At 37.0% G+C, this 26,599-nt stretch overlaps 3 protein-coding genes across 5 annotated transcripts in view; 1 reads left to right on the top strand and 2 right to left on the bottom strand.

The window, feature by feature from the left end:
* LOC135084469 (sex peptide receptor) overlaps positions 1-26,599 on the top strand; it is a 482,468-nt gene that overhangs the window by 298,270 nt on the left and 157,599 nt on the right. The gene's annotated exons all lie outside the window — the stretch shown is intronic.
* On the bottom strand, positions 2,889-11,061 carry LOC135084370 (poly(A) polymerase type 3-like). Its single transcript, XM_063979146.1, has 13 exons — positions 11,057-11,061; positions 6,654-6,832; positions 6,149-6,378; positions 5,896-6,003; positions 5,697-5,808; positions 5,458-5,616; positions 5,003-5,214; positions 4,624-4,744; positions 4,221-4,397; positions 4,024-4,131; positions 3,870-3,931; positions 3,641-3,780; positions 2,889-3,168 (listed from the first exon to the last, which is right to left on the bottom strand). Exons 1-13 carry the CDS (start codon positions 11,059-11,061, stop codon positions 2,889-2,891), a joined length of 1,893 nt encoding a protein of 630 aa, XP_063835216.1.
* On the bottom strand, positions 14,503-20,691 carry LOC135084371 (poly(A) polymerase type 3-like). The gene is made up of 13 exons (XM_063979147.1): positions 20,687-20,691; positions 18,062-18,240; positions 17,673-17,902; positions 17,436-17,543; positions 17,237-17,348; positions 16,998-17,156; positions 16,526-16,737; positions 16,147-16,267; positions 15,720-15,896; positions 15,523-15,630; positions 15,371-15,432; positions 15,124-15,285; positions 14,503-14,649 (listed from the first exon to the last, which is right to left on the bottom strand). Exons 1-13 carry the CDS (start codon positions 20,689-20,691, stop codon positions 14,503-14,505), a joined length of 1,782 nt encoding a protein of 593 aa, XP_063835217.1.

The raw sequence follows: 26,599 nt of genomic DNA on the forward strand, positions 1-26,599 counted from the left end.
ACGACAAGACTTGAACTCACGCTTGCTGGCTTTTGCCATGGATAGATATTTGGCTGTCACTGTTGTGTCATCTGCATACCCAAAGGTACCAGGTTTGAGCAGATCGTTGATGTGCAGTAGAAATAGTGTTGAAGACAGCACCGATCCCTAAGGGACGCCAGCTTTAATCGATTGCTGACTTGAAGTGTAGCCATCGAGGACTACTCTTATTGATCGTCCAACAAGAAAATCGAAGATCCATTTGCATAAGCCAACAGGGATTCCAAAAGATGGAACTTTGTCAAACGCCTTTGATACGTCGTCGGGTCGAACATCCATGTTCTGCTCAATAAAAGCATTTTGGTTAGCCAAAATAATGGCTAAATTTGTAATACAATATGATAGCGAATTTGCTATTAGTCTTTAACAATATTTATTCAGATAGTATTTATCTGTTGTCAATATAAATTTATTTTTGAAATAATTGTTTAAGTCAATAATATGGAATTTGCATTGATTATGTCAATGTATTCAATGTCAAGTTTAATTTATATCTAAAATTATTTTCCTCCTGTGGCAAGCTTCTACAAAATTATTTTATCTACATTAAGTAAGCATAGGCTATCAGTAGGTCTTTTTTTGCCCACATTGCCCCTATTTCCTATTAAAATTACTAATGTGGTATTTCTTGAAAATGAATTATTTGTTATTTTTCGCATAATTTCTAAATAGGAAGCAATCGATAAACAATGGTTGATTACACTATGTCCCAAGTAACCATTAATCAATTGGCCCATGTCTGTACCAAACTCGTCACTGAACATTACTATGTTGGTTTTTTCAATATTTATTTTTATTATCATATTCAATTCTACAAATACCGTCACACACTACACTTCATGTATTATATTGGCGTTAGCATTTACTTTGCTAATATTTTATTATTTCTCAAAAACATTTACAAACATAAACATTATAAAATTAAAAAACTAGCCTTAAATTTAGATTTCCTAATAGAAGTCTTTTAGGTATTCAGTCTTTTTAGTGACTTGTAAAAAAACTAATTTTGGTCACGTGGTGTTAAAATGGTCTTGGCTGAAAACAATCGCTAAAAAGGGTTAAAGTGGTCATTTTGAAATCTGTAAAAAGATTAGCTTAGTAATTGGTCAGGTAGTGTTATCAGTATTAGTCACACATTATCTAGATATTGTGCAGGTGATTATCGCTCGCTGGCAGGTGGTCGTTAAGTAAGTTAGGTAATACCTATTTGATTTGTTTGGGTGTTGTAAAATAGTAAAGGATTAACTTAACGTGTTGTTATTTGTTATCTATTTTTGTAGATAAGTCTTATAGTGTTTGCAATATTGTACTAGTTAAAAGATTTATTGTGTCCATGCTTTTAACTCCCTAAATATTTAAAAGAAAAGCTAATAAATCGGTATGCAGCTTTTCAAAAGCGATTGTTTATAAAAAATAATGACAATATAAAATAGTTAAAAAGTATTTTAAGTAGTTAAAATGATTAGTACTTATTTGGGATTGGTTATTATTTTTACTAGGAGATTCTGGAACTGTGTAGAAATTAAAGTTATCTTAGGTTCCGCATTATTACTTTTGGTGAAATAAAATTATTGAATACACATTTCAAATGTAACCAGGCTCAATAAATAAAATATTTAACTATCTACATAATATTATTTTCGAATAATATTATGTAGATAGTTCAGATAATTCTGTCAAACTGTGCAAAAGCATTTTGTAGCTTGTCGTTTAAAAATCTACGTTGAATCTTCTATCTGTCCGTCATTCTTGATAATGCCCTGTAGTTAAGTATACATCGAATCATCATCATCATCATCATCATCGATAGATCGAATCAATGGATTATGCTCGAGAAGAACAGTCATTGATACTTTGTCACATTCATCAGCGGACTCCGAAAGGCATAAAGTATCGCTATCGAGAGCTTCTAGTCTTGCCGTTGTCAAATCGGCTTGAGCTGAACTGTATCAGCTCTTTCCATTGGTTTGGGTAATTGGCGGTACGATTTGAGATCCAGCAGGATTTTTGTAGTTAGGGTCTCAACTGATGTAGCTTTAAATGGTATAAACAATTTCTGGTGTATTCAAATATTTATTAGTACCTATTATGGCTTTCAAAAGGGTTTCTGTCGATAATCATTCCCAAATTCTTGCTTCTGTGACAGCACTGGCCAAGATCAAGTCCTGAAGCAGTAGGGTCAATTTATGTAAAAGTATTATTGAAACGAAATTTGTGCTAAATGATTCTTCTTGCTTAATGAATTTTATGTGATAGTTATTCTGTTGGTTTTGTGTTTCTGTGTTCATGTTCAGTGTGCTTAGTGTTTGAATGGTGGTAGGCATAATAGAAAACACTTTATTGAGTATGAAATAATACATTTATTTTTGACATGTTTTAAATTAGAGACAATAATTATGGATAGCATCGACTAGATAGTTACAAAGATATAATTTGCCTATTACAATTTTTGGTGCTTGGTGCTTCCATATAAATATTCAAAATGGTACAAATTTTTATAATCACAGGCGTTTTTATTGTCAAGCTCGTTTGGCTTGTCCCGATGCTCGTTGCTTCTTTCCTTTCGTTGAATTGTTGACGGGCGTTGAATGCAATGAGACATAGCTTCAGATAAAGCTTCGGATCTGCAACAAACAATGAATCTGTGGTTAAATTGGAGTAATAAATAAATATCTTTGAACAATTTCACAGAGTGCCATCTAGCCCCAAAGTAAGCAATATAATATGGAATGAGTGCTAGTTTAAAGGATATACTACTTGTATTATTATACATAGTGACACCCAGACTTCAGTAGTAACAGAGGAAATTTAAAGAACTTTCAAAACGTTTAAAAATAATAGAACTTTTACTAACCGGTTCTCTTTCGGAGAACGTGCGTCATAGTTTCGCACTCCGATCCGTCGTGGCGGAGTCTCGACGCTTTCGCGGAGACGACGTTACACGACTGGTCAGGAGTCGGCAGTCGGAGGCCATACGACGCCTCAAGCTCCGTCAGCTTCCTCCACTCGTCGCTTCTTGGATGGCGCATCGCGTGTGGCACGGCGTCGCTTATCGCCTGCTGCCAATGCGCCTTCCAGAAGCGACTCGCAAAGGTACTGCCGGAGCTCTTTGCGGCGAACATAACGGGCCTGAAACAATGAAAAATCATTTGAAGGAAATGGAAAATGACTATTTGAAATAACCATTTCAAGAATCTCTGTCTGGTCTGTCGAGGTCGCTTAAGACCAGGATCATGTCTCTCGCCCTTTCCCTCAACACTTTTATTTGGGGTTCCTTGTTTGTTGTAGATATTGTAGGTGCTCAGCACACCGCTTCACATACATAATGTTATTAAACGGGACTATTTCCACCTCTCGTTCCCACCGCTGCAACTCCTGTGTAGCCAGGATCTACAGCTTGACCGCCAATAAAAACCCAACCAATGAAGGTCAAGTTTGTCCCGGGGGAAAGTTAAACTGTCATTAGATCAGCAACGAAATTAATCGTTCGAAGTTAAGGTTCGACTTCCCTCTATTGCAAAGCGGTTGACAGGTGACAAACAAAGATAATGTTATTAAAGTAAATGTAATGTAGCTCACCTCAATCGTCCTGCCGACTCGCGACACGTTGCTCCTATCGGCCTGGTAGCACAATGTTTTCGTGAACGACATAATGTCATATGTCAAGTCCACGGAAACATTGTGCTGCTCGAACGCCAGGCCGATGAACCACATCGAGCAGTGGCTTGGTTTCCCATCTCCCTATAAACAAAAAAAAAACATTTTTCAAATACATTCTAAAAAAAGATATAAAAAATGTCGGAAAACCATCAACGAAAAAAAAGACTTACGTTGACGGTTTTGACACCATCTTCGGTCTTGACCTCCGCTGTCACTTCAGAGGCCGAGGAACCTATAGACAAACAAAATATACGTTAGAAATGCTGCTCACTCCGGAATATTGATCCAAACTTTCAATAACATGGTAGTAGAAATGTAATTTACCTGGTGCCAAAGCCATCGGCTGCCCGTTGTTGGTGTGGAGCGGCACGCTGGGATAGCACACTGGGTGCACGTGTGCTACGGAGATGGGTTGGTTCCGCTCCAAGCTTGCTGTGACAAAAGAAATCGTCGAGTAAGGTTTTAATGTTCTATCAAACCTGAAATAATGGATACATTTGGGTGAAATGCTGGATACTTACAGACAAGGTGGCGTATCTTGCTCTCAGTGTACCCGCACCACTGGAGCTGGTCTTCAGCGCTGTTGGAGGAAGCCAAGAGCACGATGAAGTGCTTATAGCGAGCAAAGAAGTTGGGCGTCTCAAAGAGACGGTCCCAACCACATTTGCCCGCCATTACCTCCTCCGTTATCGCCAGACCTGAGAAAGAAGACAAAACATTGTTAAAATCCAATATTGCTCAAAATGGAGGGTTACACACACTGATTAACATTCGACGTAGGAACCAAACGCTGCCCAGCCGAGTTGGATTCGATGCGGAAATCATTGGGATAATAATATATTATGTTCAGCAGTGGAAGTCCTGTGGCTGAAATGATGATGATGAGAGAGAGTTATTTATAAAGTTGTAAAGGTTTTGACTCACCATTTCTAAACTCCTCCATTATAATGGTGCGGGTCGACTCGGACACATTATATGTCGAGTTCTGATGAGGATACGCCGGGGTGATGATCGGCATCAGATGATACCGATCATATAGATTCACCTGTACACAAAGAAACACTTTGGTTAGACAAAAGAAGTCAAAATTTTAGAATAGGGCAATTCCCACTGCTGCATCTCCTGTGTAGTCAGGATGGTAGGGTAAACTATATTTGGGACGTGTATAAGTGCCCTGGAAAAGGCCTTTGTACTGAATTACCTCTTTGAATTTGATCTACAGCTTGACTTCCAAAAAAAACCCAACCAGTGAGAGTCAAGTTTGTCAAAATTATAGAAAAGAGAAGATCAAATATCTACTTACCCGTGGGTCCCAAACTTGGAAGCCGAACCCTGCGTTCTCGGGCTTCTTGAGCAGCACAGGCTGCGGCCACTTCCACTGGCTGAACACGAGGAAGAATTTGTTCAGCAGCGTCGCCGGCAGCGCCGTGGGGTACAGCTGGCAAGCGCGAGCCAGCAGCAGCGCCCACGACACGCCGCCCAAGAAGCCCAGGCTGTTTGAGTAGATACCTCGACCTGTGGACACATCCATTGGTCAATAAAAGCCTACAAGACGTAACTTAATTTTAAATGAATTCAAAAATCGAATTGCCTAAAGTGGGAATCGAACGCACGACTTTTCACTTGCCGAATAACTGTTCTTTCTTAACTATCTGAACTACTAAGACACTGATTAAGGACTACTTTTAAAAAATGCTTAAAAATGTATAAGAAGATTTAAAATTTGAAAATGTCTTAGAACAAGGACTGTAAACTTACGTTTGGCCCAAAGTTTGACAGCTCTCAGGGCCAGCATGAAGTTATCCGCGTTGGGGACCAAGCGGATAATCTCGTCCGTCACTCTGCACCCGTTGAGTGAGCGGACGCACTTCTCGTCGAGGTATCTAAGCAGCTCGTTACTGCTGAGGTCAAGGTTTTCTGCAAACGAAAACGAACGTTAGTGTGCTGAGATTAAAGCTTAAATTAGTATAGCTTTCGAAGCTAAGATGTTGACTCACCCGGTATGGCATGAAGAGACAGCCTCGCGAATAGCAAGTCGATTTCGACGCCATCGAACTTCATCCTCATGACCGGAACGAACGCTTCCTCGATCGCTCGCAATTCCTTGACCTAGAAACAAACAAAAATATAAGCAATCTGGAACTTATTAGACTTAAGAACATATTATACGAAGAAAAGTATTGATTGATATCTTACCTCAGGCTGCTCCTTCAGCAGTTCAAGGAACGATTTAAAGAAATCGGCCCTATCGATGTACCGGGGTACAACACACAGAGCGTCGATATCGGCGCCACTGCAGTGTACCTAATAACAAAAGAAAAACACATTTAGGATATTGTACCAAGGAGATCTGCTATTGGTGAGGTATCTTTAAGTATATCAAGGGGATATTTGATGAGGTACTAAGTTGATATAAAGTATTATGAATTATATAGGAAAGACTACGTACCCCGAGGCGATAGGAGCCGAAGGTGAAGATGTTTCCTCCACCAGTCTCGTCGACATTCGTTGGCACGTTCCTTCGCAGCAGCTCCTCTTGGAGCCACTGCTTCGCCAAACGGTTCAGAGACCCGAGCACCTCCATGCGATGGAACGTCTCTGCTTCGGGCTCGAACACGTTGAATGTCACGAGACATTCCTTCAGCTCGTTGGTCTTCACGAAGTCCACGGGCTTCGGATCTGTATGAAAGAATAAATTGGTTGATAAATAGAAAGAAGTAGAAAGAATAAAGAATAAAAAAGACAGAATAGCACATAAAACATTACATGGAAAAAAAGTGAACTGAGCAGTGCCACTCTGTCGCAACAGCGATGCCTATCACAATGGGACCCCACTCAGCATATTCCGTGGCCCACCGTGAAGAAGGCCACTGGTTTCCAGTGTGCCCCATGGTGACAAAAAAAATCAGAGTAGCAAAGACATAGGATTGGATATTGGTGGATTTGTTGCTTACCGGCTGAAGAAATGGCGGAGGTCATGCCCAGAGCCCTCAGAACCCGTTGGTTCTGAGTCCTTGGGCCTTGGTGGCGGGTGGAGTACGGACCGGTCCGCTGCCCGTTTGGCCGACCGCTCTTGTCGCTAGCGGACGCCTGCTGGTTGGCCAAACGGTACGCTTTCCAGTTCGACGAGTTCCTGGAACAAAACACAAACCAAATAAATCACCAAATAACTATTGAAATCTCCACAGAAATTAATAATAACACTACAAGAGATTCCTCTATTAAAAAGACATTTCAAAAACACTTTCATAAATATTTAAACAGAGAAATTAAAATACATACATGATAAAAATCACAAAAGCACAAGCTCACGACTAAAACACTCAACACAATTGGCACGTCTTATCCCTTCGAGGGCAGAATGCAGACTGACGAGAAAGGATGCGCTCCGCGCTTTTATGCGTAAAGTCACGTGGTCCGCCCGCCCGATAAGAAAGGGTGGGGGAAGGTATGATTCGAGACCTAATATTTTTTACCACGTGAATTATTTAAAAGAAATACTTACATGATTAAAAATGGGTTAGGGATATCACAAAGATATAGAAAACGACTGATAGCACCTTTCGCTTCAACGATTGAAGGAAGAATGGTGGAAAGGGTTGGTCTAATGTCCTTATATACCCAAGACGGGCATCTGGAGCTAATGAGGGCAATTAATGATGACTTATTACGATATAACCCTTTAATTACAGTCATTAATGATTGGACGAATATAACATTAAAGCTATGCTTTTAATTAATTTTTTTTACCATTGTAAAATGTTTATTGTAGTAAATGACAGACTAAAACAACAATTCTTAGCGAATAAACTCATTCTTACGTTTGCTTTCGGATAGATATTATTATCCTGGCATTATTAAAGCTATTAATATACAGGGTGTCCCAAAAACAATGGATAACCCTGAAACCATCGATAGGCCTCGCCATGGTCTCCCTAACATCCAATTTTGACCCCAGTAAAAATATCACCGTTTTCAAGATTTTTAAGTTTTTGTGCATTTTTAGAAAATTGCCACCTGCGATTACATTTTCTCATGCCATTTCTACAAATGAGGATACTTTTCAATCTAGTTTTTTTCCTTATAACAAGGGATAGTTGGGCTATCAAAAGAAAAGATTAAAGTTCAACAAACTAGTTTAAAATAATGAAAATTTTAAGAAATTGCAGAGAAGAAGGAAAAATTAATTCGTTGTCTTGCACTTTTGATCAGCCATCGTGTAAAAAAAATGTAGGAAGACCATCGTGCCCATTACCTTAAAAACTTCCTTGGTTAATTGAGATTCTAAAAAGGTATCACAAGCCTATGTTTTCTGTATTATTTTTATCTTATGGCTACTTGAATAGCAACTAGTATGAAAACTGCAAAAATGAGTTTTTCTCGTAATAGTTAAACTAGGACTGCATAGTGGCATTAAATACAAATGGATATTTTTTAGCGTAGGAATTTAAAAAAAATAAACATTTTATCATCATCGTCATCATCATTTCAGCCATAGGACGTCCACTGCTGAACATAGGCCTGTACCCCAATGATTTTCATAATGACCGCTTGGTTAGCTGGATGCAGGCCGCTGCATCCAGCACCTTCCTGCTTACCTTTATGAGGTCGTCGGTCCACTTTGTAGGTGGACGTCCTACGATGCGCTTTCCGTTACGTAGCCTCCACTTGAACCCTGTTGCCCCATTGGCCGTCAGTTCTGCGTTTTTGTGATTACTTAATTTTTGTTTTAAACCTTATAAATGTGCCTATAGACAGATACCCGTGATTATACACGGCTCGGAAACGTGGATTTTTTGCACAGCGTAATATGGAAGGGGTTATGCTCGGGTTTCTTTACGAAACCGTATTAGAAATTAAGAGATCCGTAAACGAACTAAAGTCGCTGACATAGCCCGACGGATCAGCAAGCTGAAGTGGCAATGGGCAGGGCACAGTAGTTCGCACTTCGCAGAACTGAGGTAGCAGGGTTCAAGTGGAGGTTACGTACCGGAAAGCGCATCGTAGGACGTCCACCTACAAAGTGGACCGACGACCTTATAAAGGTAAGCAGGAAGGTGCTGGATGCAGGCCGCTACCAAGCGGTCATTATTAAAATCATTGGGGTACAGGCCTATGTTCAGCAGTGGACGTCCTATGGCTGAAATGATGATGATGATGATGATAAAATGTTGCTTTTTTAAAATTCCTACGCTAAAAAATATCCATTTGTATTTAATGCCACTATGCAGTCCTAGTTTAGCTATTACGAGAAAAACTCATTTTTGCAGTTTTCATACTAGTTGCTATTCAAGTAGCCTTAAGATAAAAATAATACCCAATTCATAGGCTTGTGATACTTTTTTAGAATCTTAATTAACCAAGGAAATTTTTAAGGTTATGGGCACGATGGTCTTCCTACATTTTTTTTACACGATGGCTGATCAAAAGTGCAAATCAATGAATTAATTTTTCCTTCTTCTCTGCAATTTCTTAAAATTTTCATACTTTTAAACTAGTTTGTTGAACTTTAATCATTTCTTTTGATAGCCCAACTATCCCTTGTGATAAGGAAAAAAACTAGATTGAAAAGTATCTTCATTTGTAGAAATGGCATGAGAAAAAGTAATCGCAGGTGGCAATTTTCTAAAAATGCACAAAAACTTAAAAATCTTGAAAACGGTGATATTTTTACTGGGGTCAAAATCGGACGTTAGGGACACCATGGCGAGGCCTATCGAGGGTTACAGGGTTATCCATTGTTTTTGGGACACCCTGTATAATGCTAGGATATCTAGCTTTAATGAGCATATTAAATTATGATGATTATTTTTATGATTCATGGTATAAAATAAAGAAACAAATTTAATAATATACTTACCTATTCAACTTTTTTTGTTGCCGTTTTGTTGTTGTTTCCGTGAGCTTACTTATGGACGAACTTACTTCTTCAACTTCTACAATAAGCCAATACTGTAAATGTAAAGTATTTATTAGTAACTAAGTGTTGTTTCATTTTTACTCATCATCGTTAAACCTTTCTAAAATAGTTAATCTCTTCTTTGGGATCCAGCAGACATTCGCCCAGTTAAATAAATAAATAATTTAGAGGTCACTATGTGATTAATATTTATTATAAGTATGACTTGAAGCCTTTAACGGGCATAACAAGTCCTTCGTTATTTTTTAACTGAAATAAAGTTCACAATAGTGGTAACTATATTCCCACTGCCGAATAAAGAGTTTATACCGATAAATGGTTAAGGAATTTTAATGAATAAACAGAAAACAAAAGAAAACTTAAAACTAAAAGAAGAAGAAACTACAAGTATAAAACTATTTATTCAAAAATAAAAGCGTGCCCTTGAATATATTGCATTATCATTCATAGACTTTTTTTTTATTTCGCAAAATATTAAAAAGAATAATTCACATTAAACTACTTCAGAAACAAAATTAAAATTGTCGAATATTTCATTGTTTCTATGTAATACTTTAAAAACGTAAATTCTTAATAGAAGCCTAGTAGATACTTCTAAAACACTAATGGTGGTCACGTGGAGTTAAAAAGGTCTTGGATGAGAACAAGATCTACAAAAAAAAGATTAGCCCAGTATTGTTGTCACACATTACCTGGAAATTGTAAAGGTCATTATCGCTAAAAAGGGTTTAAGCGGTCATTTTAAATCACACTCCAGAAATTGTAAAGGTTTTATCACTGTTTCAAGTGGTATTTTACTATGTTTTGTTTGGGTATTGTAAAATTGTAAAGGATTATCTTAACGTGTTGTTATTTGTTATCTACAACTGTGCGACGGGCGCCGGCAGTGAGTGTGCGAGCGTGACAGCAACATAATTACGCGCGAGCGATAAGGATGGGTAGCTTGGGGTCATTGGACAATATTCTACGTGCTCCCGGACCAGACTATAGATAACGGTTGACAATGTCTTCAAGTATTGTACTACCTAAATATTTTTAAGGAAGCTGATTGTGCGGCGTTTCAAAAGTGGAATTTAAGTACACTTGATTTTTTGTGTGATATTTTAGTTTTGATGTATTGTTATCTTAACCTACTTATGGCCTAAACTTTCCCTGGAGCTTTTAAGAAAAAAATAAAAGCCATAAAACCTCATTTTATTTTTGCAAGTAGGCTTTTAGAAAGCACTTTTATTCTTTATCAGTTGTAGTACTTTCAGTGCAGAAGGTTTTGACAAACTGAATCTAATTTCAAATGCTTCCTCAACCATATTCTTTGTAATAATTACGACGTACTTGAAATGCTCTAGGTCGCCTTGGTCTGGTCTCTAATATACTAGATTTTCAAGAATTCTTAAGTAGTGATCTCGTTAGTTATCAATTAATAAATTAAACACTGACCGCATGTTTATTTATTCTGAAAACCAGCGAAAATCATGCGATGCCTTTCCACCGAATCCAAAGCAGCCAAATGTTTCAATGCCAAAATGTGATTTATGTAGGTATGTATAACTGCAGCCTTTGTTTCTTACAGAAGTACTGCCTTGCTCTCGAGAGGATACCAAGTTTTTGCTAGCAGTTTTCGCTAAGGATTCGATGTACTCGCCAAAGTTCAACTTGCTGGATATTTCAATGCCCAAAAGTTGAAGTCGATCGGTGATTTTAACATGCACATTGCACACCTCGGAATATTGGAGCCATACGAAATGGACTTGTGTTTTGGACACGTTAAATTGGAACAGATTGGCATCGCCCCAATCAGAGACATCCTGAAGAGCCAAATTTAAGCGTTTAATAAGGCACTCACGACAAGACTTGACCTCACGCTTGCTGGCTTTTGCCATGGATAGATATTTGGTTGTGACTGTTGTGTCATCTGTATACCCAAAGGTACCAGGATTGAGCAGATCGTTGATGTGCAGTAGAAATAGTGTTGAAGACAGCACTGATCCCTGAGGGACGCCAGCGTTAATCGGTTGCTGTCTTGAAGTGTAGCTATCGAGGACTACTCTTATTGATCGTCAAACAAGAAAATCGGAGATCCATTTGCATAAGCCAACAGGGATTCCCAAAGATGAAAGCTTGTTTATTAGGCTGCCGTGCCAGACTTTGTCAAACGCCTTTGATACGTCGTCGGGTCGAACATCCATGTTCTGCTCAATAAAAGCAGTTCGGTTAGCCAAATTAATGGCTAAATGTTAAATACAATATGATAGCGAATTTGCTATTAGTCTTTTACAATATTTATTCAGATAATATTTATCTGTTTTTAAATATAAATTTATTTTTCAAATAATTGTTTATGTCAATTATATGGAATTTGCATTGATTATTATGTCAATGTGTTCAATGTCAAGTTTAATTTATATCTTAAGTTATTTTCCTTCTGTGGCAAGCTTCTATTGCAGGGGAATGTGAACAAAATTATCTATCAAAAATGTTTAGTAGATCTTTTTTGCATACCTTGCCCCTATTTCCCATTACTCAAAATGACTAAAGTGGTAGGTACTTATTGGAAAACAATAATTTGTTATTTTTTGCATAAAGCACCCGGTAAATGTTTGATTACACTTTGTCCCAAGTAACTATTAATCAATTGGCCCATATCTTTACCAAACTCATCACTGAACATTACTATGTTGGTTTTTTCAATATTTATTTTTATCATTTTCAATTCTACAAGTACCGGCACACACTACACTTCATGTATTATATTGGCGTTAGCATTTATAGGCTAATATTTATTATTTCTCAAAAAATTTAACAATATTTCATAAACATTATAAAATTTAAAAACTAGCCTTAAAGTTAAAATTCCTTATAGAAGCCTAGTAGGTACCCAGCCTTTTTAGTGACTTCTAAAAAACGAATGGTAGTCACGTGGTGTTAAAAAGGTCTTGGCTGAGAACAATCGCTAAAAAGGGTTAAAGTAGTCATTTTAAAATCTGCAAAAAGATTAGCTCAGTAATTGGTCAGGTAGTGTTATCTGTATTAGTCAAACATTATCTAGATATTGTGCAGGTGATTATCGCTCGCTGGCAGGTGGTCGTTAAGTAAATAAGGTAGGTACTACCTAATTGATTTGTTTGGGTATTGTAAAATAGTAAAGGATTAACTTAACGTGTTGTTATTTGTTATCTATTTTTGTAGATAAGGCTTATTGTTTACAATATTGTATTAGTTTAAAAGGTTTATTGTGTCCATGCTTTTAACTCCCTAAATATTTAAAATAAAAGCTAATAAATCGGTATGCAGCTTTTCAAAATCGATTGTTTATAAAAAAATAATGACAATATAAAATAGTTAAAAAGTATTTTTATTGTTAAAAAGATAAGTACTTATTTGGGATTGGTTATTATTTTTACTAGGAGATTCTGGAACTGTGTAGAAATGAAAGGTATCTTAGGTTCCGCATTATTACTTTTGGTGAAATAAAATTATTGAATACACATTTCAAATGTAACCAGGCTCAATAAATAAAATATTTAATATTCAATAAATAAAATATTATTCGAAAATAATATTATGTAGATAGTTCAGATGATTCTGTCAAACTGTGCAAAAGCATTTTGTAGCTTGTCGTTTAAAAATCTACGTTGAATCTTCTATCTGTCCGTCATTCTTGATAATGCCCTGTAGTTAAGTATACATCGAATCATCATCATCATCATCATCGATAGATCGAATCAATGGATTATGCTCGAGAAGAACAGTCATTGCTACTTTGTCACATTCATCAGCGGACTCCGAAAGGCATAAAGTATCGCTATCGAGAGCTTCTAGTCTTGCCGTTGTCAAATCGGCTTGAGCTGAACTGTATCAGCTCTTTCCATTGGTTTGGGTAATTGGCGGTACGATTTGAGATCCAGCAGGATTTTTGTAGTTAGGGTCTCAACTGATGTAGCTTTAAATGGTATAAACAATTTCTGGTGTATTCAAATATTTATTAGTACCTATTATGGCTTTCAAAAGGGTTTCTGTCGATAATCATTCCCAAATTCTTGCTTCTGTGACAGCACTGGCCAAGATCAAGTCCTGAAGCAGTAGGGTCAATTTATGTAAAAGTATTATTGAAACGAAATTTGTGCTAAATGATTCTTCTTGCTTATTGAATTTTAAGTGATAGTTATTCTGTTGGTTTTGTGTTTCTGTGTTCATGTTCAGTGTGCTTAGTGTTTGAATGGTGGTAGGCATAATAGAAAACACTTTATTGAGTATGAAATTGTAATTTATTTTTGACATGTTTTAAATTAGAGACAATATGGATAGCATCGACTAGATAGTTACAAAGATATAATTTGCCTATTACAATTTTTGGTGCTTGGTGCTTCCATATAAATATTCAAAATGGTACAATTTTTTATAATCACAGGCGTTTTTATTGTCAAGCTCGTTTGGCTTGTCCGGATGCTCGTTGCTTCTTTCCTTTCGTTGAATTGTTGACGGGCGTTGAATGCGATAAGACATAGCTTCAGATAAAGCTTCGGATCTGCAACAAACAATGAATCTGTGGTTAAATTGGAGTAATAAATAAATATCTTTGAACAATTTCACAGAGTGCCATCTAGCCCCAAAGTAAGCAATATAATATGGAATGAGTGCTAGTTTAAAGGATATACTACTTGTATTATTATACATAGTGACACCCAGACTTGAGTAGTAACAGAGGAAATTTAAAGAACTTTCAAAACGTTTAAAAACAATAGAACTTTTACTAACCGGTTCTCTTTCGGAGAACGTGCGTCATAGTTTCGCACTTCGATCCGTCGTGGCGGAGTCTCGACGCTTTCGCGGAGACGACGTTACACGACTGGTCAGGAGTCGGCAGTCGGAGGCCATACGACGCCTCAAGCTCCGTCAGCTTCCTCCACTCGTCGCTTCTTGGATGGCGCATCGCGTGTGGCACGGCGTCGCTTGTCGCCTGCTGCCAATGCGCCTTCCAGAAGCGACTCGCAAAGGTACTGCCGGAGCTCTTTGCGGCGAACATAACGGGCCTGGAACAATGAAAAATCATTTGAAGGAAATGGAAAATGACTATTTGAAATAACCATTTCAAGAATCTCTGTCTGGTATGTCGAGGTCACTTCAGTCCTCCGGTTCTTCTGCCGTTCCAAATAGGTCAGGACCATGTCCCTTGCCCTTCCCCTCAACACTTTTATTTGGGGTTCCTTGTTTGTTGTATTGTTGTGCTCAGGACGCCGCTTCACTTACATAATGTTATCAAATGGGACTATTCCCACCTCTTGTTCCCACCGCTGTAACTCCTGTGTAGCCAGGATCTACAGCTTGATCGCGAATAAAAACCCAACCAATGAAGGTCAAGTTTGTCCCGGGGGAAAGTTAAACTGTCATTAGACCAGCAACGAAATTAATCGTTCGAAGTTAAGGTTCGACTTCCTTCCATTGCAAAGCGGTTGACATGTGACAAACAAAGATAATGTTTTTAAAGTAAATGTAATGTAGCTCACCTCAATCGTCCTGCCGACTCGCGACACGTTGCTCCTATCGGCCTGGTAGCACAATGTTTTCGTGAACGACATAATGTCATATGTCAAGTCCACGGAGACATTGTGCTGCTCGAACGCCAGGCCGATGAACCACATCGAGCAGTGGCTTGGTTTCCCATCTCCCTTTAAACAAAAAAAACTTTGTTAAATGCATTCTAAAAAAAGATACAAAAACGTCGGAAAATCATCAACGAAAAAAAAGACTTACGTTGACGGTTTTGACACCATCTTCGGTCTTGACCTCCGCTGTCACTTCAGAGGCCGAGGAACCTATAGACAAACAAAATATATGTTAGAAATGCTGCTCACTCCGGAATATTGATCCAAACTTTCAATAACATGGTAGGAAATGTAATTTACCTGGTGCCAAAGCCATCGGCTGCCCGTTGTTGGTGTGGAGCGGCACGCTGGGATAGCACACTGGGTGCACGTGTGCTACGGAGATGGGTTGGTTCCGCTCCAAGCTTGCTATGACAAAAGAAATCGTCGAGTAAAGTTACAATGTTCTATCAAACCTGAAATAATGGATACATTTGGGTGAAATGCTGGATACTTACAGACAAGGTGGCGTATCTTGCTCTCAGTGTACCCGCACCACTGGAGCTGGTCTTCAGCGCTGTTGGAGGAAGCCAAGAGCACGATGAAGTGCTTATAGCGAGCAAAGAAGTTGGGCGTCTCAAAGAGACGGTCCCAACCACATTTGCCCGCCATTACCTCCTCCGTTATCGCCAGACCTGAGAAAGAAGACAAAATATTGTTAAAATTCAATATTGCACAAAATGGGAGGTTACACACACTGATTAACATTCGACGTAGGAACCAAACGCTGCCCAGCGGAGTTGGATTCAATGCGGAAACTATTGGGAGGGCCATAGGTCTCCCCGATTGCTGAACATAATAATATGTTCAGCAGTGGAAGTCCTGTGGCTGAAATGATGATGATGAGAGAGAGTTATTTATAAAGTTGTAAAGGTTTTGACTCACCATTTCTAAACTCCTCCATTATAATGGTGCGGGTCGACTCGGACACATTATATGTCGAGTTTTGATGAGGATACGCCGGGGTGATGATCGGCATCAGATGATACCGATCATATAGATTCACCTGTACACAAAGAAACATTTTGGTTAGACAATAGAAGTCAAAATTATAGAATAAGGCTATTCCCACCGCTGCATCTCCTGTGTAGCCAGGATGGTAGGGCAAACTATATTTGGGACGTGTATAAGTGCCCTGGAAAGGGCCTATGTACTAAATAACCTATTTGAATTTGATCTACAGTTTGACTACCAATAAAAACCCAACCAGTGAGAGTCAAGTTTGTCAAAATTATAGAAAAGACAAGGTCAAATATTTACTTACCCGTGGGTCCCAAACTTGGAAGCCGAACCCTGCGTTCTCGGGCTTCTTGAGCAGCACAGGCTGCGGCCACTTCCACTGGCTGAACACGAGGAAGAATTTGTTCAGCAGTGTCGCCGGCAGCGCCGTGGGGTACAGCTGGCAAGCGCGAGCCAGCAGCAGCGCCCACGACACCCCACCCAAGAAGCCCAGGCTGTTGGAGTAGATACCTCGACCTGTGGACACATCAATTGGTCAATAAAAGCCTAGAAGACGTAACTTAATTTTAAATGAATTCAAAAATCGAATTGCCTAAAGTGGGAATCGAAAGCACGACTTTTCACTTGCCGAATAACTGTTCTTTCTTAACCATCTGAGCTACTAAGCTGGCCGCGTCTGTTTCATCAACATTGGGTAGTACTACTTTTAAAACATGCTTAATGTATAAAAAGATAAAAAATTTGAAAAGGTCTAAGAAGAAGGATTGTAAACTTACGTTTGGCCCAAAGTTTGACAGCTCTCAGGGCCAGCATGAAGTTATCCGCGTTGGGAACCAAGCGGATAATCTCGTCCGTCACTCTGCACCCGTTGAGTGAGCGGACGCACTTCTCGTCGAGGTATCTAAGCAGCTCGTTACTGCTGAGGTCAAGGTTCTCTGCAAACGAAAACGAACGTTAGCGTACTGAGATCAAAGCTTGGAATAGATTAGCTTTCGAAGCTAAGATGTTGACTCACCCGGTATGGCATGAAGAGACAGCCTCGCGAATAGCAAGTCGATTTCGACGCCATCGAACTTCATCTTCATGACCGGAACGAACGCTTCCTCGATCGCTCGCAATTCCTTGACCTAGAAATAAACAAAAATATAAGCCATATGGAACTTATTAGACTTGAGAACATACTATATGAAGAAAAGTATTTATTGATATCTTACCTCAGGCTGCTCCTTCAGCAGTTCAAGGAACGATTTAAAGAAATCGGCCCTATCGATGTACCGGGGTACAACACACAGAGCGTCGATATCGGCGCCACTGCAGTGTACCTAATAACAAAAGAAAAACACATTTAGGATATTGTACCAAGGAGATCTGCTATTGGTGAGGTATCTTTAAGTATATCCCCTATATTTGATGAGGATGAGGACTAAGTTGATATAGGAAAGACTACGTACCCCGAGGCGATAGGAGCCGAAGGTGAAGATGTTTCCTCCACCAGTCTCGTCGACATTCGTTGGCACGTTCCTTCGCAGCAGCTCCTCTTGGAGCCACTGCTTCGCCAAACGGTTCAGAGACCCGAGCACCTCCATGCGATGGAACGTCTCTGCTTCGGGCTCGAACACGTTGAATGTCACGAGACATTCCTTCAGCTCGTTGGTCCTCACGAAGTCCACGGGCTTCGGATCTGTATGAAAGAATAAATTGGTTGATAAATAGAAAAAAGTAGAAAGAAGAAAGAATAAAAAAGACAGAATAGCACATAAAACATTACATGGAAAAAAAGTGAACTGAGCAGTGCCACTCTGTGGCAAAGTCATAGGATATTGGAGGATTTGTTGCTTACCGGCTGAAGAAATGGCGGAGGTCATGCCCAGAGCCCTCAGAACCCGTTGGTTCTGAGTCCTTGGGCCTTGGTGGCGGGTGGAGTGCGGACCGGTCCGCTGCCCGTTTGGCCGACCGCTCTTGTCGCTAGCGGACGCCTGCTGATTGGCCAAACGGTACGCTTTCCAGTTCGACGAGTTCCTGGAACAAAAAAACAAACCAAATAAATCACCAAATAACTATTAAAATCTTCACAGAAATTAATAATAACACTACAACTGATTTTTCTGTTAAATCACATTTTAATTTTAGTAACACTACAAGAGATTTCTCTATTAAAAAGACATTTCAAAAACACTTTCATAAATATTTAAACAGAGAGTATTAAAATACATACATGATAAAATTCACAAAAGCACAAGCTACTACAACACTTGACACAATTGGCACGTCTTATCCCTTCGAGGGCAGAATGCAAACTGACGAGAAGGGATGCGCTCCGCGCTTTTATGCGTAAAGTCACGTGGTCCGCCCGCCCGGTAAGAAAGGGTGGGGGAAGGTATGATTCGAGACCTAATATTTTTTACCACGTGAATTATTTAAAAGAAATACTTACATGATTAGAAATGGGTTAGGGTTATCACAAAGATATAGAAAACGACTGATAGCACCTTTCGCTTCAAGGGTTGAAGGAAGAATGATGAAAAGGGTTGGTCTAATGTGCTTATATACCCAACACGGGCATCTGGAGCTAATGAGGGCAATTAATGATGACTTATTACGATATATAACCCTTTAATTACAGTCATTAATGATTGGACGAATATAACATTAAAGCTATGCTTTTTATGATATAACCCTTTAATTACAGTCATTAATGATTGGACGAGTATATCATTAAAGCTATGCTTTTACTTAATTTTTTTTTACCATTGTAAAATGTTTATTGTAGTAAATGACAGACTAAAACAACAATTCTTAGCGAATAAACTCATTCTTACATTGCTTTCGGCTAGATATCCTAGCATTATTTATAAAAATATTAATATATCTAGCATTAATGAGCATATTCAATTATGATGATTATTTTTATGATTCATGGTATAAAATACAGAAACAAATTTAATAATTTATACTTACCTATTCAACTTTTTTTGTTGCCATTTTGTTGTTGTGTCCGTGAGCTTACTTAAGGACGAACTTACTTCTTCAACTTCTACAATAAGCCAATACTGTAAATTTAAATTATTTATTAGTAAGTAAGTGTTGTTTCATTTTTACTCATCATCATCAAAATCTATAAATACTTTGCTAAAATGGTTTTAATCTCTTCTTTGGGGTCCAGCAGACATTCGCCTAGTTAAATAAATAAATAATTTAGTCGCCACTATGTGAAGAATATTTTAGTATGACTTGAAGCCTTTAATGGGCATTTCTTCATTAGTTTTGGACTGAAATAAAGCTCACAATAGTGGTAACTGTATTCCCACTGCCGAATAAAGAGTTTATACCGATAAATGGTTAAGGAATTTTAATGAATAAACAGAAAACAAAAGAAAACTTGAAACTAAAAGAAGAAGAAACTACAAGTATAAAACTATTTATTCAAAAATAAAAGCGTGTCCTTGAATATATTGCATTATCATTCATAGACTTTTTTTTTTATTTCGCAAAATATTAAAAAGAATAATTCACATTAAACTACTTCAGAAATATATAAAATTAAAATTGTCGAATATTTCCTTGTTTCTAAGTAATGGTTTAAAAACCTAAATTCTTAATAGAAGCCTAGAAGATACTTCTAAAACACTAATGGTGGTCACGTGGGGTTAAAAAGGTCTTGGCTGAGAACAAATATTTACAAAAAAAGATTAGCCTAGTATTGTTGTTACGCATCACCTGGAAATTGTAATGGTCATTATCGCTAAAAAGGGTTTAAGCGGTCATTTTAAATCACACTTATCTAGAAATTGTAAAGGTAATTATCGCCAATTCAGGTGGTAGTTTACTAATTGTTTTGTTTGGGTATTGTAAAATAGTAAAGGATTATCTTAACGTGTTGTTATTTGTTATCTACGACTGTGCGACGGGCGCCGGCAGTGAGTGTGCGAGCGTGACAGCAACATAATTACGCGCGAGCGATAAGGATGGGTAGCTTGGGGTCATTGGACAAAATTCTACGTGCTCCCAAACCAGACTATAGATAACGGTTGACAATGTCTTCAAGTATTGTACTACCTAAATATTTTTAAGGAAGCTGATTGTGCGGCGTTTCAAAAGTGGAACTTAAGTACACTTGATTTTTTGTGTGATATTTTAGTTTTGATGTATTGTTATCTTAACCTAGTTATGGCCTAAACTTTCCATGGAGCTTTTAAAAAAAAAAAAGTCATAAAAACTCATTTTATTTTTGCAAGTAGGCTTTTAGAAAGCACTTTTATTCTTTATCAGTTTTAGTATTTTCAGTGCAGAAGGTTTTGACAAACTGAATCTAATTTTAAATGCTTCCTCATCTATATTCTTCGTAATAATTACGACGCACTTGAAATACTCTAGGTCGCCTTGGTCTGGTCTCTAATATACTAGATTTTCAAGAATTCTTAAGTAGTGATCTCGTTAGTTATCAAGTAATAAATTAAACACTGACCGCATGTTTATCTATTCTGAAAACCAGCGAAAATCATGCGATGCCTTTCCACCGAATCCAAAGCAGCCAAATGTTTCAATGCCAAAATGTGATTTATATGTAGGTATGTATAACTGCAGCCTTTGTTTCTTGGAGAAGTACTGCCTTGCTCTCGAGAGGATACCAAGTTTTTGCCAGCAGTTTTCGCTAAGGATTCGATGTACTCGCCAAAGTTCAACTTGCTGGATATTTCAATGCCCAAAAGTTGAAGTCGATCGGTGATTTTAACATGCACACCTCGGAATATTGGAGCCATACGAAATGGACTTGTGTTTTGGACACGTCAAATTGGAACAGATTGGCATCGCCCCAATCAGAGACATCCTGAAGAGCCAAATTTAAGCGTTTAATAAGGCACTCACGACAAGACCTCACGCTTGCTGGCTTTTGCCATGGATAGATATTTGGCTGTCACTGTTGTGTCATCTGCATACCCAAAGGTACTGGGTTTGAGCACATCGTTGATGTGCAATAGAAATAGTGTTGCAGACAGCACCGATCCCTGAGGGACGCCAGCGTTAATCGGTTGCTGACTTGAAGTGAAGCCATCGAGGACTACTCTTATTGATCGTCCAACAAGAAAATGGGAGATCCATTTGCATAAGGCAACAGGGATTCGAAAAGATGGAACTTTGTCAAACGCCTTTGATACGTCGTCAGGTCGAACATCCATGTTCTGCTCAATAAAAGCAGTTTGGTTAGCATAGCGAATTTGCTACTAGTCTTTTACAATATTTATTCAGATAGTAGTTATCTGTTGTCAATATACATTTATTTTTCAAATAATTGTTTATGTCAATTATATGGAATTTGCATTGATTATATTATGTCAATGTATTCAATGTCAATTAAACTTAATTTATATCTAAAATTATTTTCCTGAAATTGAAGGAGAATATGAACAAAATTATTTTATCTACATTAAGTAAGCATAGGCTATCAAAAATGTTTAGTAGGTCTTTTTTTGCCCAGATTGCCCCTATTTCCTATTAAAATGACTAATAATAATATGGTATTTATTGGAAAACAATAATTTGTTATTTTTCGCTTAATTTCTAAATAGAAAGAAGCACCCGGTAAACAATGGTTGATTACACTTTGTCCCAAGTAACTATTAATCAATTGGCCCATGTCTGTACCAAACTCATCACTGAACATTACTATGTTGGTTTTTTCAATATTTATTTTTATCATATCCAATTCTACAAATACCGTCACACACTACACTTCATGTATTGTATTGGCGTTAGCATTTATAGGCTAATATTTTATTATTTCTCAAAAAAATTAACAATATTTCATAAATATTATAAAATTAAAAAGCTAATAGAAGCCTAGAGGTATCTAGCCTTTTTAGTGACTTAAAAAAACTAATGGTGGTCGCGTGGTGTTAAAAAGGTCTTGGTTGAGAACAATCGCTAAAAAGGGTTAAAGTGATCATTTTAAAATCTGCAAAAAGATTAGCTCAGTAGTTGGTCAGGTAGTGTTATCTGTATTAGTCACACATTATCTAGATATTGTGCAGGTAATTATCGCTCGCTGGCAGGTGGTCGTTAAGTAAGTTAGGTACTACATTATTGATTTGTTTGGGTATTGTAAAATAGTAAAGGATTAACTTAACGTGTTGTTATTTGTTATCTATTTCTGTAGATAAGGCTAATTGTTTACAATAATGTATTAGTTTAAAAGGTTTATTGTCTATATTTTTTACTTCCCTAAATATTTAAAAGAAAAGCTAATAAATCGGTAAGCAGCTTTTCAATTTTGTTGTTCGTTATTTTTACTAGGAGATTCTGGAACTGTGTAGAAATGAAAGTTATCTTAGGTTCCGCATTATTACTTTTGGTGAAATAAAATTATTGAACATACATTTCAAATGTGCCCGGACTCAAAAAATAAAATATTTAACTATCTACATAATATTATTTTCGAATAAAAGGCCAAAAATTAATATTAAGTACTACTACTTCTGAAAAAAATATTAAATAAACAAAGAAGTAGGTAGGTTTTATAACTTTATTATTGTAAAGTTTTTACAATAAAAGATGTCACCTTCATATTTATATACTATTTCAATCCAAAACGATTCCAACTATCATAACAACAATGGTCCTTCAAAAACAAACCTGAAAAAATTCCCTTTGGACTCGAAAAGATTTCTGTATTTAATCAAGATGGAGTGAAATGGGTTGAGATATTTGAATATGAAAGTTATCTGGCCAGTGATTGATTTCATTCCGTTATTGAATTGATGGGAAATATCTGAATTCTTTCAGATAAAAATGAGATATTAGAAGTTATTTTGCCCATTTTGGGGCTTCGTACTCGAAGGGTGCTAAAGGTTATCAGTTCGCTTGGGCTTCATTCGAAGCTGATTTTGTGCTTAAAGCAACTTTTTTGTATCTCAAAAGAAAAGAAATTACCTACATACCACATAATTGATAAAAACTTCTATATGTATAATTTTAGTTTTAACATGTCATTGTTACATACGTGAGCTATTCGAAACAGATATTTTAAATTGTTTCATAAACTTATTAAGCAGGTGTTATTAAGTTAATGATAAAAAAAATTAGACGCAACATAAACTCTTAGTCACTCAGAGCTTTCAAAGCAGCAGTTTTATCGACAGTTAAAGAATTGCCTGTCCAAAAGGTGTTTTGACCAATGCATCTTCATTGCAAGGTCCCACGGGCTCGTGAAGTCCCAGAGACTATTCCCTCTCAGAATTTAAGAACACAACGAACACACAGTAGACGACTAGACAATGACATAATTTTACTAGCTTTCCGCATGCAGCTTCGCCCGCATGGAATTTTGTCTGTCACAGAAAAATTTAACGTGCGCGTCCTTGTTTCAAAAACCGGGATAAAAACTATCCTATGTTCTTTCCCGGGACTGAAACTATCTCTAAGCCAAATTTCATCAAAATCACTTCAGTGGCTTACGCGTGAAAGCAAGACAGACAGACAGAGTTACTTTCGCATTTATAATATCAGTATAGATTCGTTCTACAATTATTTTGTATCTGTAATACAAGGCCTACTTCCCTTTACCACAGTCATTTCCAAAATAAATTCAAATTGCCAATTGCTTTACCCAATGCATTGAAGCAACATCAACCAGTCGGTAAGTAAAATATTGTTTGTGTTCAGGCATTCGAGAAACGAGATGGGAAATAAATTCCCACTTGGATGTTCGCGGTGCGGGAACAAAATTCCCACTTCGATGTTCGCGGTGCTTTCAAAAAGGCGTTCGATCGACACGTTCGAAAAGCTTTAAGTTTAAAAGGCATACGAATATGGTTCCCACTATATTTTTAACCTTATTCCAATATGTTAAGTCCGAATTACGAAAAATTTTTGTCTGTTAAATTGTTAAAAGGCAGCGCTCTTTTTGAAATGATTTTTCGAGTAATAACGAGGTTGAATTATTTTATATTGAGTTTTAATGACCTTTGAGATAAAATGCGATATATTTGAAGCTGTATTGAGCTTTAATAATAATATTACTGCTGTATGCATCTGTAGTGGACAAAATTAAAAACTGGACATATATTTTGACTACATTGTGCATCCAAAACTGTTATAGCAAATAGCAATATAGGTTATTTTACATGAAATCAAATACTTATTTTCATAGTTTATCTAAAATTCTCAACAATTAATGTTCAATGAAATACCTATTTCAAATTTTATTCTTGTCGTGTCGACAAAAACATACATTGTCAGCCCAATACTCCGCTACAAGAGTGGCGTTGTCAGTTGTCAGTAGGTATTTTTAAATATTTTTTTTTTGGAAATGTATTCAAAAAATACTCGTAGTATTAGTTTTTCTTGTTAGCAAACTAAAAGTTTAATTACATCTACCCACAATAGTAAAGAAAAACCTGTAAAAACTAAGCTAATTAGTAGTTACGTCGTTTTCAAAAGGAACTAGGTACTTAGCTTGAGTTTAACTTCTTTTATGATGGTAAAAGGATTAAAAGTTTAGAAATACTTACAAATTAGTTTAAAAAATGTTTTCTAAACGTTACTTACCTTGAATTTTAAAGATCATTGTTAAGCAGAGGTTACCTAATTATTGGTCTATTATTATTTTGTTGTATAGATTGTGAGAAAGTAAAATTAATTATGAAAATAACGATAACATTGTCTACAGTGTTATCGTTGTTACTAACTTAATATTAAAATAGAAGTATTTATACACCGTATGGCAATTTTGTAATATACTTCAATCAACTTGATAAAAATCCTATGATAACGTTTTCGACTTCTACGCGGACGAAGTCGCGCGGGCAAACCTATTTGTAAAATAATTAGACTAAATTACACAAAAATAATATACTTACTTCATAAAAAAATATTGAAACCGACAAAATATTAAATCGACAGTGAACCAAATAATATAAAAAGTAAAAAATATTTTTCTATCCCACTTATATTTTATTCTATAAGATAGTTATCCTTGGATTCCTTGATATCAATTTCACTCAACTATTTTGTTAGGAAAATTGGTATTCTCTATTATGGTGGATAATAATATATTCCTACTTAAGCTTTATTATTATTAGTGTAATTGAATACAAATAATTCTACTAACCTTTTGTGATGAAGCTTCGATATTTCAAAACAGTTGCACACACCATCATGATCACAGACGAACTATCTTTAAAATCTTTGAACTGAATTAATATTGTTAGTGCGGGTTGGTGGTTTTTGATATAAAATTATATCTACCTTCCTTTTCGACTTTTATTTCTTTCGACTCTGGTACCATTGTTCACTAACTCACTTGTTACTCGAAGTTTTTTCGATACACACTCACTGAATCATCACGTATGGGCAAAGTTTACCTTTTGTATTTTGTACGAGTAACATAATTCAATACCTAGTGTATTTCAGACGCTTAATAATTGAAAATAATCTTAAAAGGTACTTCAATCCAACTATGGACTTTTTCACGCAAAAACTACTGAACGGATATTAAAAAAAATTACAGTTTCTTTAATAGTGTATAAAGGTTAATTTATAATGATATTTCTATGACAAACTTAATTTCACGCGGCTGGAGCCGCAGGCAAAACCTAGTATTTTTATGTTTTTTTAATTCCATTCCAATCGTAAAGGTAGCAGGGAAGCGCTGGACGCAGGCCGCTACCAATCGATCAACATGGAAAGCATTGGGGGAGGCCTATGTTCAGCAGTGGACGTCCTGTGGCTGAAATGATGATGATGATGATGATGAATTCCATTCCAATAGCCTCTCGGACCTTTACTCCTTAGGTATGTTAATGTTGAATTAATCGGAGTTACTCTTATAAATATTTGCTTGTATTATGTAAGTAAACAAGGAGCAAAAAAATACGTCTCAACCTGTTACCAGCGGCCCGTAGATCCATAAAATGTCTATTTTATTTTTCCTCAGATGTGTTTGACATCCTCCAACATACTGGCTATATTTTTTGATAAAATACGAGTCCTCCTACATATTCTGTAAATATACATATTACTTACATAAACAGTTCTGTTAGTAGGTACATTATAGCTATGCCGGCCACTACCAATCGGTCATTATGGAAATCATTGGGGGAGGCCTATGTTCAGCAGTGGACGTCTTATAGCTGAAATGGTGATGAACCATCCTAGACTGCATCCCAATTAACATCAGGTGCGATTGTAGTCAAATACCTGCCTTGTTATGCATAAAAAAAGATGATTGCTATTTTTATAAGACCATTGGTCCAGTCTATAATAATTATTCTACCTTACTAATCAAATGAAAACGATATCTTCTAAAATTGAAACTTACATAATTGGCAAACCATTGTACAGTCCATTGAAACTTTGTTGATGTTGTTTTGAATGAAGTTTA

This window comes from Ostrinia nubilalis, chromosome 26 (genome assembly GCF_963855985.1).
Source record: "Ostrinia nubilalis chromosome 26, ilOstNubi1.1, whole genome shotgun sequence".
Taxonomy (NCBI): domain Eukaryota; kingdom Metazoa; phylum Arthropoda; class Insecta; order Lepidoptera; family Crambidae; genus Ostrinia; species Ostrinia nubilalis.

What these genes read in the sequence shown, in the direction of transcription:
- LOC135084370 (XM_063979146.1), bottom strand. An exon ending in TCGGCTCCTATCGCCTCGGG is followed by an intron (nt 6,004 to 6,148) that starts GTACGTAGTCTT and finishes TTTTGTTATTAG; the next exon opens with GTACACTGCAGTGGCGCCGA. An exon ending in TCCAAGTTTGGGACCCACGG is followed by an intron (nt 4,745 to 5,002) that starts GTAAGTAGATAT and finishes CTTTGTGTACAG; the next exon opens with GTGAATCTATATGATCGGTA.
- LOC135084371 (XM_063979147.1), bottom strand. An exon ending in CTCCGCCATTTCTTCAGCCG is followed by an intron (nt 17,903 to 18,061) that starts GTAAGCAACAAA and finishes TCTTTCATACAG; the next exon opens with ATCCGAAGCCCGTGGACTTC. An exon ending in TGCTGAAGGAGCAGCCTGAG is followed by an intron (nt 17,349 to 17,435) that starts GTAAGATATCAA and finishes GTTTATTTCTAG; the next exon opens with GTCAAGGAATTGCGAGCGAT.